Source organism: Microtus oregoni, unplaced genomic scaffold, assembly GCF_018167655.1.
Source record: "Microtus oregoni isolate MIOR12 unplaced genomic scaffold, Mior012 000009F_ref0000495, whole genome shotgun sequence".
NCBI lineage: Eukaryota > Metazoa > Chordata > Mammalia > Rodentia > Cricetidae > Microtus > Microtus oregoni.
Window position 1 is genome coordinate 20,415,902 of NW_024543068.1, and position 12,950 is coordinate 20,428,851.

General features: G+C 45.8%; 1 protein-coding gene across 1 annotated transcript; it reads left to right on the plus strand.

Annotated features, from left to right (window-relative positions):
- Positions 1-607: 607 nt before the first annotated feature.
- Positions 608-4,321, plus strand: Gpx2 (glutathione peroxidase 2). The gene is made up of 2 exons (XM_041658337.1): positions 608-898; positions 3,670-4,321. The coding sequence occupies exons 1-2, from the start codon at positions 677-679 to the stop codon at positions 4,018-4,020; spliced, it is 573 nt and encodes a 190-aa protein (XP_041514271.1). The 5' UTR covers positions 608-676; the 3' UTR covers positions 4,021-4,321.
- The last annotated feature ends 8,629 nt before the right edge of the window (positions 4,322-12,950 follow it).

The window sequence follows — 12,950 nt, forward strand, 5'->3', positions numbered from 1 at the left end:
AGTGCGGGCACAAAGATCTCAGTGTTCTCCAGGGCAAGAAACATCCCTCACAGAAAGGCTTTCTTAGACAAACACAACTTCATCCCTTCTGCCTGATGCAAACAGAGGCACTGAAAGTCATTGCTTCTAGGAAACGACGCTCTCCTCCTAAGGGTCCTGTGACTCTTCTTTAGAAAGCATAGAAACATAACGATAGTATATACATCTTTCACCCATTCAGACCTAAGAACATCTGACCTCTCTCACACTTCAGAGACTGGCGCTCAATAAATGCGCTTTCAAAATGTCTATGCCAGGCAAAACCACTGTGCTGGGGCAAGCAGGAGTCAATCTTGCACGCTCCCTCCCTTTTTTTCCTCCCTATTTGACCTTTAAGGCTCTGGTTTCCAGCAAAGAGTGAATTATTCACATCCTCTCATAGATATCAAATTGGCTCTTTCCAGGCTGCCAGTAGGGTGGGACAGAAGGTGGCTTTGTTAGAGACTGTAAACAGGCAGAGCCCCAGCCTTGTTCAAACAGAATGCAGGTGGGTGCCTGTTTTTACTAACTCATCCTAGACATGCCCAACAGCACCTGGTGAAATCCTGTCTGCCCTTCCTGGCTCCTCCCTCCTCCCCACCCAGCCACCAGACTTAAGTGGGCTCACACGACTGGGTAGGGCTCACTGCACTTCGCCATGGCTTACATCGCCAAGTCTTTCTATGATCTTGGTGCCATCAGCCTGGATGGGGAGAAGATAGATTTTAACACGTTCCGAGGCAGGGCGGTGCTGATTGAGAATGTCGCGTCACTCTGAGGAACAACCACCCGAGACTTCAACCAGCTCAACGAACTGCAGTGTCGCTTTCCCAGGCGCCTGGTGGTTCTCGGCTTCCCCTGCAACCAATTCGGACATCAGGTGAGGAGTCCCTGGCGCTGGAGGGAGATAAAGCATGTAGTGAATGCATGTTGGAAAATCTGGAATTGTGAAGAGTGTGCTTCATCAGTCTAGGTCCAGGTGAATGCAAAATAGCACAGGGAAGTAGTTATGCTCTGAGATTAAATATTGAGGGTGCGCCTTTTTTTTTTCTGACTTTCCAGAATATTCTGAGGGTTGCTACCAGGTCTCTCCATTGTGTCTTTGCAAAGTGATTCATTAATTATTGTTGCATGAATGAGTGGAGAAAGCAGAAGGTTAAGGCTCAAACTAAGCTGGCTCGGTAGACCATTCCTGTGATCCCAGAATGACAGCGTGAGGTGGGGGCTGGGAGGGGGTGAGCCTGAGACCAAACTGGGCTACACGGCAAGACCTCATCTCAAAAAAAACAGCGCGTGAAAATAGCTCAGTACTTGCCTCGCGTACATGAAGCTGGGTTGATCCCAAGCACTACATAACCCTGCTGCGGAAGCTTGCCTACAGTCCCAGCACATAGGAAACGGAGGTGGATCAGAAATTAACAGTGATCCTCTGACTACAGCTAGTTCGAGGCCAGCCTGGCCTGGAGCTATCTCAGACAAACAACTGGGAGCAATCTGACGAGTTGTGGGAGTCCCTAGTCCCTGCAGCAGCATCCTGCGCTTTAATGGCCCTGATGCTCTTGAAGATGCCCTTAGCTTCCTGTTTGAGTTTCCTCATCTGTTGATTTATTATTTTATTATTAGCTCATAGGTTTATTGTGAGGCTCATAAAATAAACACATGAGAGTAACTAGAAAGATGGAGTGGGGGAATGCAAACCATCTTATTATTGAAATCAAAGGCTTGCTTTTGTCAGCAAATTGGAAAAGGAGTGTGGAAGAAGGGAAAGGTCCGTGGCATACATACGCCTCCTCTGGGCATCACATGCACCTGTCTCTCTGAGTCACGTGTTGAGTTATTACAGAACTTCAGCCCATACACCTCAAGCTATCATTTAGGGATTCTCTTTCTACTTAGGATTTACCTGTACAAACAAGATGGGTGTTCCTAAGCAGACTGCCTAATTAGAGTCCCCTTAGTTTGACTCGCAGTGATAGGAAGGTAAGGAAGGGTGATGGAGATAGACACAGGAAGGGTGGCTGGGATAAACCAGAGACCCAGCTGTCACTGTGCTTCCAGCTCCTTCCCTGGCAAGTCCCTTTGCAGACTTTGTCTCATGGGAGGCACATCACTTCCCTGGAGGGGCCTCTGACTTTCCATCTTACTTGTGGCTGGCTAGTTGCTGGAAGGAGTCGTTGCACTATGAGATATAAGTCTAATAGAGATTAGCTGGGGCTCAGAAATGTCAGGATGGCCTGGACTGACTGTGTTAATGGTTCTAGTCGGTCAGAGGCAGGCACTTGCAGAGGGAGCTAGCTGACTCTCAGCCTGGAGAGGAGGGGTGGAAAATAAAGGTTCTCACTGGCATTTGGGATGGGGTAGGACAGGGGTGGCAGTGGTGAAGGAAAAACAGGGAACAGGTTCTGAGCTAAAGCATTCTTAGCTGAGTACAGTGGACGAAGATGAGGTTCAAGGGTCCTTTGCACAGCAGTTAAGAATAAAAGGAGTAATTAGGTACCCATGTCTTTGTCCTTAAGTACTTAATTGCTTAACAACCTCCCCTACCCCATTCTAGAGCAGTCACCTTCTATCCTGTTGGACACTAATGGCCCCCCATTTAGAGTGCACTCATTCTGGTCACTGACTTGCTTTGTCTTGGTGGCACCAGAAAACAAAGACTCCCTTGGATGGGGTCTTTCTTCATCAGAGAATCCTCCTATTTGCATTTTAGTTCTAGGACAAGAAAGGGTGAAAGCTGCAAGCTATACCTGTCACTCACCTGGGTCTTACTTTCACCCTTGACTCACGAGCTGCACAGGGCACAGGCAAAGGACACACTCAACACACACAGAACCAGAAGGGAGCAGAACCAGGGCAGAGGAGATGAAAAATGGCAAAAGGAAGTGTGTGCCTCTGTATGTGTGTGTGCATGCATGTGTGTGTGTAGCATGCACACATGTGCATTAGTAGGTACATAGGTAGAAGGGCAAGTTCTGTGCATAAATTGAGCTTCTTTCCTTCTTTTCCCTGAACTCAAGGTTCTCTGAAGGACCAAGCACACAGTTAATTGCTCAGGATGGATTCAGGTCAGGAGCAGCTGTTCAAAAGTGCTAACCTTAATTACATTTATTTATTTATTAAATTGAAAGTGTGTGCAGGCGTGTGCACATACCACAGTGCACACATAGAGGTTAGAGGACAGTTGTAAGAGTGGGTTCTCTCCTGAAATTATGTGTCACTCCCTGCTCTGAGGTTCTGGAGGTAGCCTAGCATACCACCAGACAAAGACCATGGCTGGTGAGAGGGCTCAATGGGTAAAGAAGGCACCAAGCCTGCCACCAAGCCTGATGACCTGAATTTGATCCTCAGAACCCACGTGGTGGAAGGAGAGAAGCGAATTCTGCAGGTTGTTCTCTGACCTCTGTGTGCAACACAGCACTCACGATGTGTACACACACACACACTATAAAATAGATGTAAAATAAAAAAACCAACAACACAATGGCTGGGAGAGAGTAAGGCAAAGCAAGCGGAGAAGAAACACACGTACAATCAACACATGCTTGCACACATGAAGGAAAGAAAGGAGGAAGAGTTGGGGAAGGAAAGATTTGCACTGGTGGATTCTTGATTTCCTCTTCTTTTTTCCTGCTCTTTTTTCCTCTCCTCCAGGAGAACTGTCAGAATGAAGAGATCCTGAACAGCCTCAAGTATGTCCGTCCCGGGGGTGGGTACCAGCCCACCTTCAGGCTTACCCAAAAGTGTGAGGTCAACGGGCAGAACGAGCATCCAGTCTTCGCCTACCTGAAAGACAAGCTGCCCTACCCTTATGATGACCCGTTCTCCCTCATGACCGATCCCAAGCTCATCATGTGGAGTCCGGTGCGCCGCTCAGATGTGGCCTGGAACTTTGAGAAGTTCCTCATAGGTCCAGAAGGGGAGCCGTTCCGGCGCTACAGCCGCACCTTCCAAACCATCAACATAGAGCCAGACATCAAACGGCTCCTCAAAGTCGCCATCTAGATGGGAGCTGCTCAGTCTCGGGGTCTCCCACTGTTTCTGGTCCTCAGGGCTCAGTGTGCCCCCAGGAGACACAGGGGGACTGAAGCGCCCCCTCACTGAAAGCGCCCCCTTCACTGAAGCGCCCCCTTCACTGAAGCGCCTTGCCTTCCCTGCCTGTTCCCTACAGTTCCCTCAAGACTCTTAAGTCTGGGGTAGGCTCTGGGCCTTCACAGAATGATGGCACCTTCCTAAACCCTATGGGAGATGTCTGAGAAGTTGTGAAGGGCAGAGCCAGCCTCATCTAGAGTCCAATAAAGGGCAGGTGTGGAAATGCCTGAGTCTCTGTATCTTCCTTTCCAAAACTTTCAAGAATCTTATTTTATTCTGTGTGCGTGTGCACATGTGTGCGGTCAGAGGGCAACTTTGGGGAGTCGTTTCTCTCCTCCTACCTTGGGTTCCAGGGATGGAACTCAGGTCATTGGGCTTGGCTCACTGAGCCACCTGTGTCTTCTTTCTTAAGAGAGGTAGAAGGGGGTAAGAACTGTGGGTGCCATGGAGGGGCTGGAACCACACTACAGTTTGGTAGAGTGCGGCTCTGATCAAGGGGGTACCCCAAGCTACTGTCAGGACTAGATGTGCAGTGACAGTTGGGGTTTCAGTAAACGTGAATCTATCATTTCATGGCTCTTAAAGAACCAAGCGAGAAGAGGAAGTAATAAAGCGGTGTAAAGAGAAGAAAAAGATAGCAGCCCCTTGGGCTGAGTACCCTGGCTGTTAGCCTAGAGCCAGGAAGACATCCCATCATTGTGGGCCCTGGAATAGTTAAACATTATCCGACAGCAGGGGTGGAAGTGCAGTGGCCAGGAACACAAAAGCACTTTAGCTCTTCTTGGTTACTTGCTAAATGTGAAATTTCTGAAGTTACATTTTATGTGTGTGAGTCTACATACGTGCTGTGGCATGTGGAGGTCAGAGGACAGCCTGCAGTCTCCCTCCACCAGGTGGGCTCCAGGGACTGAAACCAGATTGTCAGGCTTAGAGACACAGAAGTTCATGTTCCACCTTAGTTCTTCTCAAGCTCAGACACTCACAAATCCAGGCACAAGGCAAACGAACAGAGGCATGGATGAGTGATTGGGTTAGGCAGGAAGGAATGATTGGGTTGTTGTCTTCTTCCACGACAGTAGGGACAGAAGAGACAGAGGCATGGTTACTTTACGTCCTCCATGAGTATGGGGACGCACACACACACCATACCCTTTAGAGCAGTGGTTCTCAGCCTGTGGATCATGACCCTGGGGTTGCATATCATTAAAATTTATAACAGTAGCAAGATTACAGTCATGAAGTAGCAATGAAAATAATTTTACCGTTGGGGTCACCACACCATGAGGAACTGTATTAAAGGGCCGCAGCATCAGACCGGTTGAGAACCACTGCTGTAGAGACTGAGTTTATAATCTGCCCACGTGATTGGAGCTCACCGTGAGGACAGGCGTGCCAAATGGCTTTGTCAGAATGCGCAGGTTCCTCACCCAATGCAAGCACATTCAGAAAGAACCACCACCACCGGAGCCAGGGTCTGCCATGCTCTGGAGAAGATGTGTTCCTGTTACTTTTTTCCTTAGGCCACTAGATGGACTGTCTCTGTCTTGAGGCCCTCTTCAGGAACAGTTCTCAGAACTAGGAACCCTGCTAAAGAATGCCAGTGCTACCGCTCTTTCCCCTTTAATCTGCTCCTCTTGATCGCTGAGAAGCACGCGTGGGACTGTGGTAAATGACATCTGTCTGACCTTCAGCTCAAACTGCCATTGGCCGTGTTTCATGCCAAAGGAGTAACCTGAGTGTTACAGTGGGAATTCCCAGGCATCCTTCCGAGAGACCTCCTGTCCAAATAAGGCTGCCCTCGCTTTCACTCTTGAAAATTCAGCCCTTTGGATGGCTCACCTTCAAGCCAGCAGCTGGGGTGTAAATTCTTCTGCAGAAGGACCATGCTAATTTTAGAGTAGTCATGACCGAGGCAGACTCTTTCCCTGATGAAATGGGATAAGGCAGCATTTGTGCAGGGCACTACTATGGATTTTTTTCATCACCTTGATGGTGTCTGCCTTTGTATTTGTTAACAGACAGCTATCCTGGATGTCTCGCTAGCCTAGAGGTTGGCATTATGCCACTGGCAATTTCGGGTGTGATGCCAGCACAGCGTGTTGCATCTTTTCCAGATTGCTCAAACTAAATGAGTAATTACAGGATTCCAGAAGAATTAGAATTTCAGTATAAATAATTTTACAAAGGGTCAAGAGGGGCAAAAATGGTAGAAAGTAGGCTCTTCACCTTGGCAGGGGCAATGCTGTTTGCTTCAGGCAGGATCTGACTAGTTTTCCTCAGAAGGGAACAGAGAGGCAGGATGACCTTCTATGACATTATTGTTAAATGAAAGTAAGGGCTGATTTCCTTCATCCGTCATCACATTTGTCCCTGCTTTGCTCTCAGAAGGGGTAGCTTATGGTCATCAGCAAGTAATATAAAGATTTAATGGAATCACCCACCGTCCTGAATATTAGACCTTCTGATAAACACCATTAACCACTATAATCCAAGATGCCAGTAACTGGAACAGCCTACGTTCACATACTGTAGGATACTTTATATATGCATTATTCACGGGGACGCCATAAGGAATTCTCTCTCTCTACAGAAAGGGTGGCTGGATAGATTAGCTGCACCGCAACCTGTAAGTAATTCTAATAAATCCCCTTTTCTCTGTATTTGGAAGTTAAGCATGACATGAGATCTGATTGTGTGTCAAATTAACAAGGATGGACTTGTGATGGCTATTTTTGGTTGCCAACTTGACTACATCCGGAATTAACTAAAACCCAAATGGCTTGGCACGTCTGTGAGGGATCTTTATTTCTTAATTAAATCATTTGAGGTGGGAAGACACATTTCCAATTCAGATCTTTGAGGTGAGAGGATCCACCTTTAATCTGAGACATACCTTTTGCTGGTAGCCTATATAAAGTCCTTGCTAGCAAGCCCACTCCTTCACTGACATTAGAACCTACTTTTTGGAGATTCTGGCATATTCTAAAGACTAGCTGAGACATCGAGCCTCCTGGACTGAACAATTAGTGGAATTTTAGCCCTTTGTTGGTAGACAGCCATTGCTAGAACAGCTGGACCACATACAGCCTGTAAGTCACTCAGATAAATCCCCTATCTATCATCTATCTATCTATCTATCTATCTATCTATCTACCTATCTATCTATCTATAGTACACATACACATAGACTCTCTAAGTTCTCTTCCTCGAGAGAGCCCTAACTAAAACACCGAGTAAGACATCTACCAAGGATAAAGGGCTAGTAAGTAGCAGAGTTGAGAGTTGAAGCTTTCAGCACAGTGAGTTCTTGGCCAAACAGGGTGAGATTCTCGGGGGAAAATGTAAAAGCTAGAGGAACAGGAAGTTTGTTGATATTGCATCTCCCAGAAATGTCAGCAAAGATAGACCCATGAACTGTTATCAACATGGCTGCCCAAACTAAACTGGAGCAAGGATGCCACCAATAGAAACGCTAATACAGAAGGGGGAGAGGCCTCAACCATGGACTAAGAACTACAGGCAACTAAGAAATGCAGAGTGGGAGAAACCATCTTCCCCAAAGAGCCCCATTGCTTATTCAGTACCAAGTGGTCAATCCTGAAATCGTACAAGTAACATACAGACTGAGCAGGTTGCATTACTATATTTAGAAATATGATAATATACATATATATGTATGTATGTATATGTAACAACAAAGGAAAAAGGCATGAATTTGAGAGCAAAGAAAGGGGCAAATATGAGGTGTCAAAGAGAGAAAATAATGTAATTATATTTTAATTTTTTGTTTGTTTTGAGACAGGGTTTCTCTGTGAAATAGTCCTGGCTGTCCTGGAACTTGCTTTGTAGACCAGGTTGGCCTTGAACTCTCAGAGATCCGCCTGTCTCTGCCACCTGAGTGCTGGGATTAAAAGCGTGAGCCACCACTGCCAGGCTTAATTAATTTCTTTTAATTATATAATTTTTTTATTTTTGTTTCTCAAGGTAGGGTTTTTCTGTGTTTACTCCTGGCTGTCCTGGAACTCACTCTGTAGACCAGGTGGCCTTGAACTCACAGTGATCTGCCTGCCTCTGCCTCCTAAGTGCTGGGATTAAAGACTTGTGCCACCACCGCCTGGCTTAATTATATAAATTGCCCAAGAAAGAGCACTTGCCGCTCTTCTGGAGAATGCCAGCTTGGTTTCCAGTACCCACATCTGTTAGGCAGGCCACAAATGGCTGTAACTCTAGCTCCATGGGATCTGCCTTGTTATTCTGACCTTGGGCACCCACATACATAAGGCAAATATACACACACAGAAACATAAATATTTAAAAATAAAAAGCTGCCAGGCAGGGTAGTGCACACCTTTAATATCAGCACTAGGAGGGAGGCCAAGGCTGGACGATACCTGCGACTGTGAAGCAAGCAGAATTATATAGTAAGTCCCAGCCGGTCAAGTCTACATAGTAAGATCCTGTCCCAAAACACACAAACAAACCACACAGCTCAAGTCAGACGTACTTCCAGCACAGAGGAGAGGAAGTGGGCACAAAGTCCTACCCGAGCAGAGAAGCTGTCTGCAATGGAGAGCTGCTAGGAGGGGGGAAATCACTTGTCTTCAGCGAGTGTCACTGGCCTATCGACCACACTCCAGGGCAGGCCCCATGACCAGTAGTCGGCCACTACAATCAGACACCATGGTTATTTTGTACTTGTTTTTTTTTTTTTTTTTGATTTTTCAAGACAGGGTTTCTCCGAAGCTTTGGTTCCTGCCCTGGAACTAGCTCTTGTAGACCAGGCTGGTCTCGAACTCAGAGATCCGCCTGCCTCTGCCTCCCGAGTGCTGGGATTAAAGGCGTGCGCCGCCACCACCGCCTGGCTTGATTTTTTTTTTTTAGAAAAAAAACAGGAAGTTGGGTGGACAGGGAGGTGATGGGGGGAATCTGGGAGGAGTTGGGAGAGGGGAAAGAATGTCGATATGGTATCTGAAATTTTCAAAAAGTAATTAAAAACATAAAAAATACAGTAACAACAAAACACATAAAAATACAAAGCCAGTCAGGTAGATTCCTGATTGATCATCGTAAGGTGAAAAAGAGAAAGAAGCCAGGACAGCTGGCCCACAGTGACTTCCTTTCAACAGGGAAGACTAATGAATTCGTCTGGCTTCCCCTTATTTGAACAGAAAAAAATAAGAAACCAGCAGAACTGGGTTTAAGGCATCTTTATTCTGTTAGACCCCCCCTAGAAGATGACAGGCTGGCTGAATAACAGTGAAATAAGTAGACAGGATCTTGTGTTTTGAAATTTTCTAAGCTATCTCCAAAACAGGTGGATAATAGTGCAATACTGTGATAGATAAGGTGTCTTGGGTGCATATGGTATCATACTCTTCATCTTCAAATGACTAAGCCGGAAGTATCAGCAGACTCCAGAGGGACCACTCAGAGGCTGTGATGGCTCACTGCTGCTAATTTACAGAAATGAAGCAGTTCTCTGCCTTTGGATTCATTTCCCGAAATGGTTTCCTCAGCAGGTTAGATATAGATTTGTAGCAAAATGGAAAAGCATTCTCCAGGAATAAACCAACTGACCTTCTGGAGCAGCTGACTTAACATTCTGAGTATCCTTGTCTAGGTTCTATGGAGGGCTGTCACTAATACCAAGCTGACCTCTTCCTGACCTGCAAAGTTTTGTATCCCATGCTCACCAACACCCTGCTGGGAGGAGGTCACAGTGGGAGCCAAGTGATTCTGAGCTGCCTGACTCTGAACCTCGACTTACAAGGGCACCAATCTCATGGCAGTGTAAATAAGTGTTTCCTTCCCCTTCCCTTCAACCCCTCTCCACCCCCCGCCGCCATATTCCCAATTTACTCAGATCTTGTCTATTTCCCCTTTTCAGGGGAATCCATGTATGTCTCTCTTAGGGTCCTCCTTGTTATCTAGATTCTCTGGGTTGGTTATCCATTGTTTTATGTTTAATATTCACTTATGAGTGAGTACATACCATGTTCATCTTTCTGGGTCTGGGTTACCTAACTCAGGATGTTTTTTTCTAGTTTCATCCATTTGCCTGAAAATTTCAAGATGTCATTGTTTTTTACTGCTTAGTTCTCCACTGTGCAAATGTACCACATTTCCTTTATCCATTCTTCAGTTGAGGGGCATCTAGGTTGTTTCCCAATTCTGGCTATTACCAATAATGCTACTACGAACATAGATAGTTAAGCAACTGTCCTTGTGGTTTGAGAGTGCATCCTTTGGGTATATGCCCAAGAATGGTAGCTGGGTCTTGAGGTAGATGGATCCCGAATTTTCTGAGAAACAGCCATATTGATTTCCAGAGTGGCTGTACAAGTTTGCACTCCCACCAGCAATGAAGGATTGTTCCCCTTACTCCACATCCTCTCCAGCATAAGCGGTCATTAGCATTTTTGATCAGAGCCATTCTGACAGGTGTAAGATGGTATCTCAGAGTTGTTTTGATTTTGCATTTCCCTGATGGCTAAGGATGTTGAACTCCTTAAGTGTCTTTCGGCTATTTGAGCTTCCTCTGTTGAGAATTCTGTTTAGATTTGTATCCCATTTTTAATTGTATTATTTGGTATTTTGACGTCTAATTTCTTGAGTTCTTTGTATATTTTGGGTATCAGTCCTCTGTCAGATGTTGGAAGATCTTTTCCCATTCTGTAGGTTGCCATTTTGTCTTACTTACCATGTCCTTTGCCTAAGAGAATTTCTGTTTCAAGAATTTCTCTGTTGCTCTCAGTGTCTGTGCTACTGGTGTTACATTTAAGAAGTGGTTTCCTGCCGGGCGGTGGTGGCGCACGCCTTTAATCCCAGCACTCGGGAGGCAGAGGCAGGCGGATCTCTGTGAGTTCGAGACCAGCCTGGTCTACAGAGCTAGTTCCAGGACAGGCTCCAAAGCCACAGAGAAACCCTGTCTCGAAAAACCAAAAAAAAAAAAAAAAAAAAAAAAAGAAGTGGTTTCCTGTGCCAATGCTTTCAAGGCTACTTACCACTTTTTCATGGAATGGGAAGGACAGGGAGAACAAGGGAAGAGATATCTTGATAGAAGGAGCCATTATGGGGTTAGCAAAAAACCTGGCAATAGGAAAATTCCCAGGAATCTACAAGGTTGACCCCAGCTAAGACTTTAAGCAATAATGGAGAGGGTGCCTGAACTGGCCTTCCCTTGTAATCAAATTGATGACTGCCTTAATTGTCATTCATAGAACCTTCATCCAGGAACTGAAGGAAGCAGATGCCAAGATCCACAGCTAAGCACTGGGCAGAGCTCCTGGAGTCCAACCAATGAGAGGGAGGAGTGATAATAGAGCGAAGGGGTCAAGACCAAGATGGGGAAATCCACAGAGACAGCTGACTTGAGCTAATGGAAGCTCACTGACTCCAGACAGCTGGGGAACCTGCATAGAACTAGGCCATCTGAATGTGGGCAACAGTTGTGAGGCTTGGGCAGTCAGTGCGGCCACTGGCAGTGGGGTCAGGATTTAATATCAGTGCATGAACTGGCTTTTTGGAGCCTATTCTCTATGGAGGATTTTACATTTATTAATTCATTTGGGTCTCTTAGCAATGCTGTAAAAAGAGCACAGTATCACATTCTGTTAGCCCAGTTTTACAGAAACAGGATACTGAAGTCCAGAGCACTGCTCTGTTTAAGGGCTATCTACTTCCAAAGGACAATGTGGCCTAAAAGCCAGTGTTATGACCACCAAGTGCTCTTTCAATTATGCACACAGGACATTATATGATTCCTTTGGAGTAAATGAAACATCCTTTACTCCGAGTCCCTGGTTTCTCACATGCATCCTTCCTCTAGGATAGGCTTCCATTACAATACAATCAAGTACCATGCCTCCTTAGCCTCCTAGTTTTTCAGATTTCACTTGTTTTTGAAGACCTTGGTAGTTTTGAAAGATACAATCAGTCTGCAGAACTGAACTTGTGTGTTGTTCTTATGATTACATAGATTATGGCTCTCTGGAAAAAAAACCACAGAGCTCTTCATACTGTATCATATCAAGGGTACCCGACATCATGGCTTACTGATGGCGATATTAACCTTGATCGCCTAGCTGAGCCAGTGTTTGTTAGGGTTCTCTTCCTTAAAGTCTTTCCTTTCCCTCTTTCCATGATACTTTTTTTGGGGGGCGGGGTGGGTGTTGAGACAGGGTTTCTCTGTGTAACAGCCCTAACTGTCCTGGAACTAGCTCTGTAGACCAGGCTGGCCTCAAACTCACAGAGACCTGCCTGCCTCTGCCTCCCAAGTGCTGGGATTAAAGGTGTATGCGATCACTGCTGGGCCCATGCTACTTTTTGGAAGGAAGCCACTACACACACAGCCCACACTGACAATGTAGAACCATCGGAAATCCACACCCCTTCCTTCCCTTTTCTTTCCCTCCCTTATTTATTTATCCATCCATCCACCCAATCATTGCTATCAGCATGGGTATTTAGTATACACTCTGGGCTATAATTCAATATCAATTCACTTATTTTAAAATTATTACTGTTGTGTTCACTGGTAATTCTTGTCTGACCATCCCTCAACCACTGTGGTTTTGACTTCTGTGTTTTTTGCTTATTTGTTTTGTTTTATTTGGTTGGTTGGTTGTTGTTGTTGTTGGGGAGGGGTTGGTAGCACAAAACACTAAGTTCATGATGTAGAATTCCTGCCCACTCCATCACTTACTTTTGCAAGGATTTCTGGATTCCTCTGACAGGAAACCAAGATCTGAGTGCAGAATGTGCACAAGCTCTAGTGGTTTTCTAGCCAAATAACCATGAGCACAGACATTTCACTCTGGCATGTACAGGGGATTAGCAGAGGA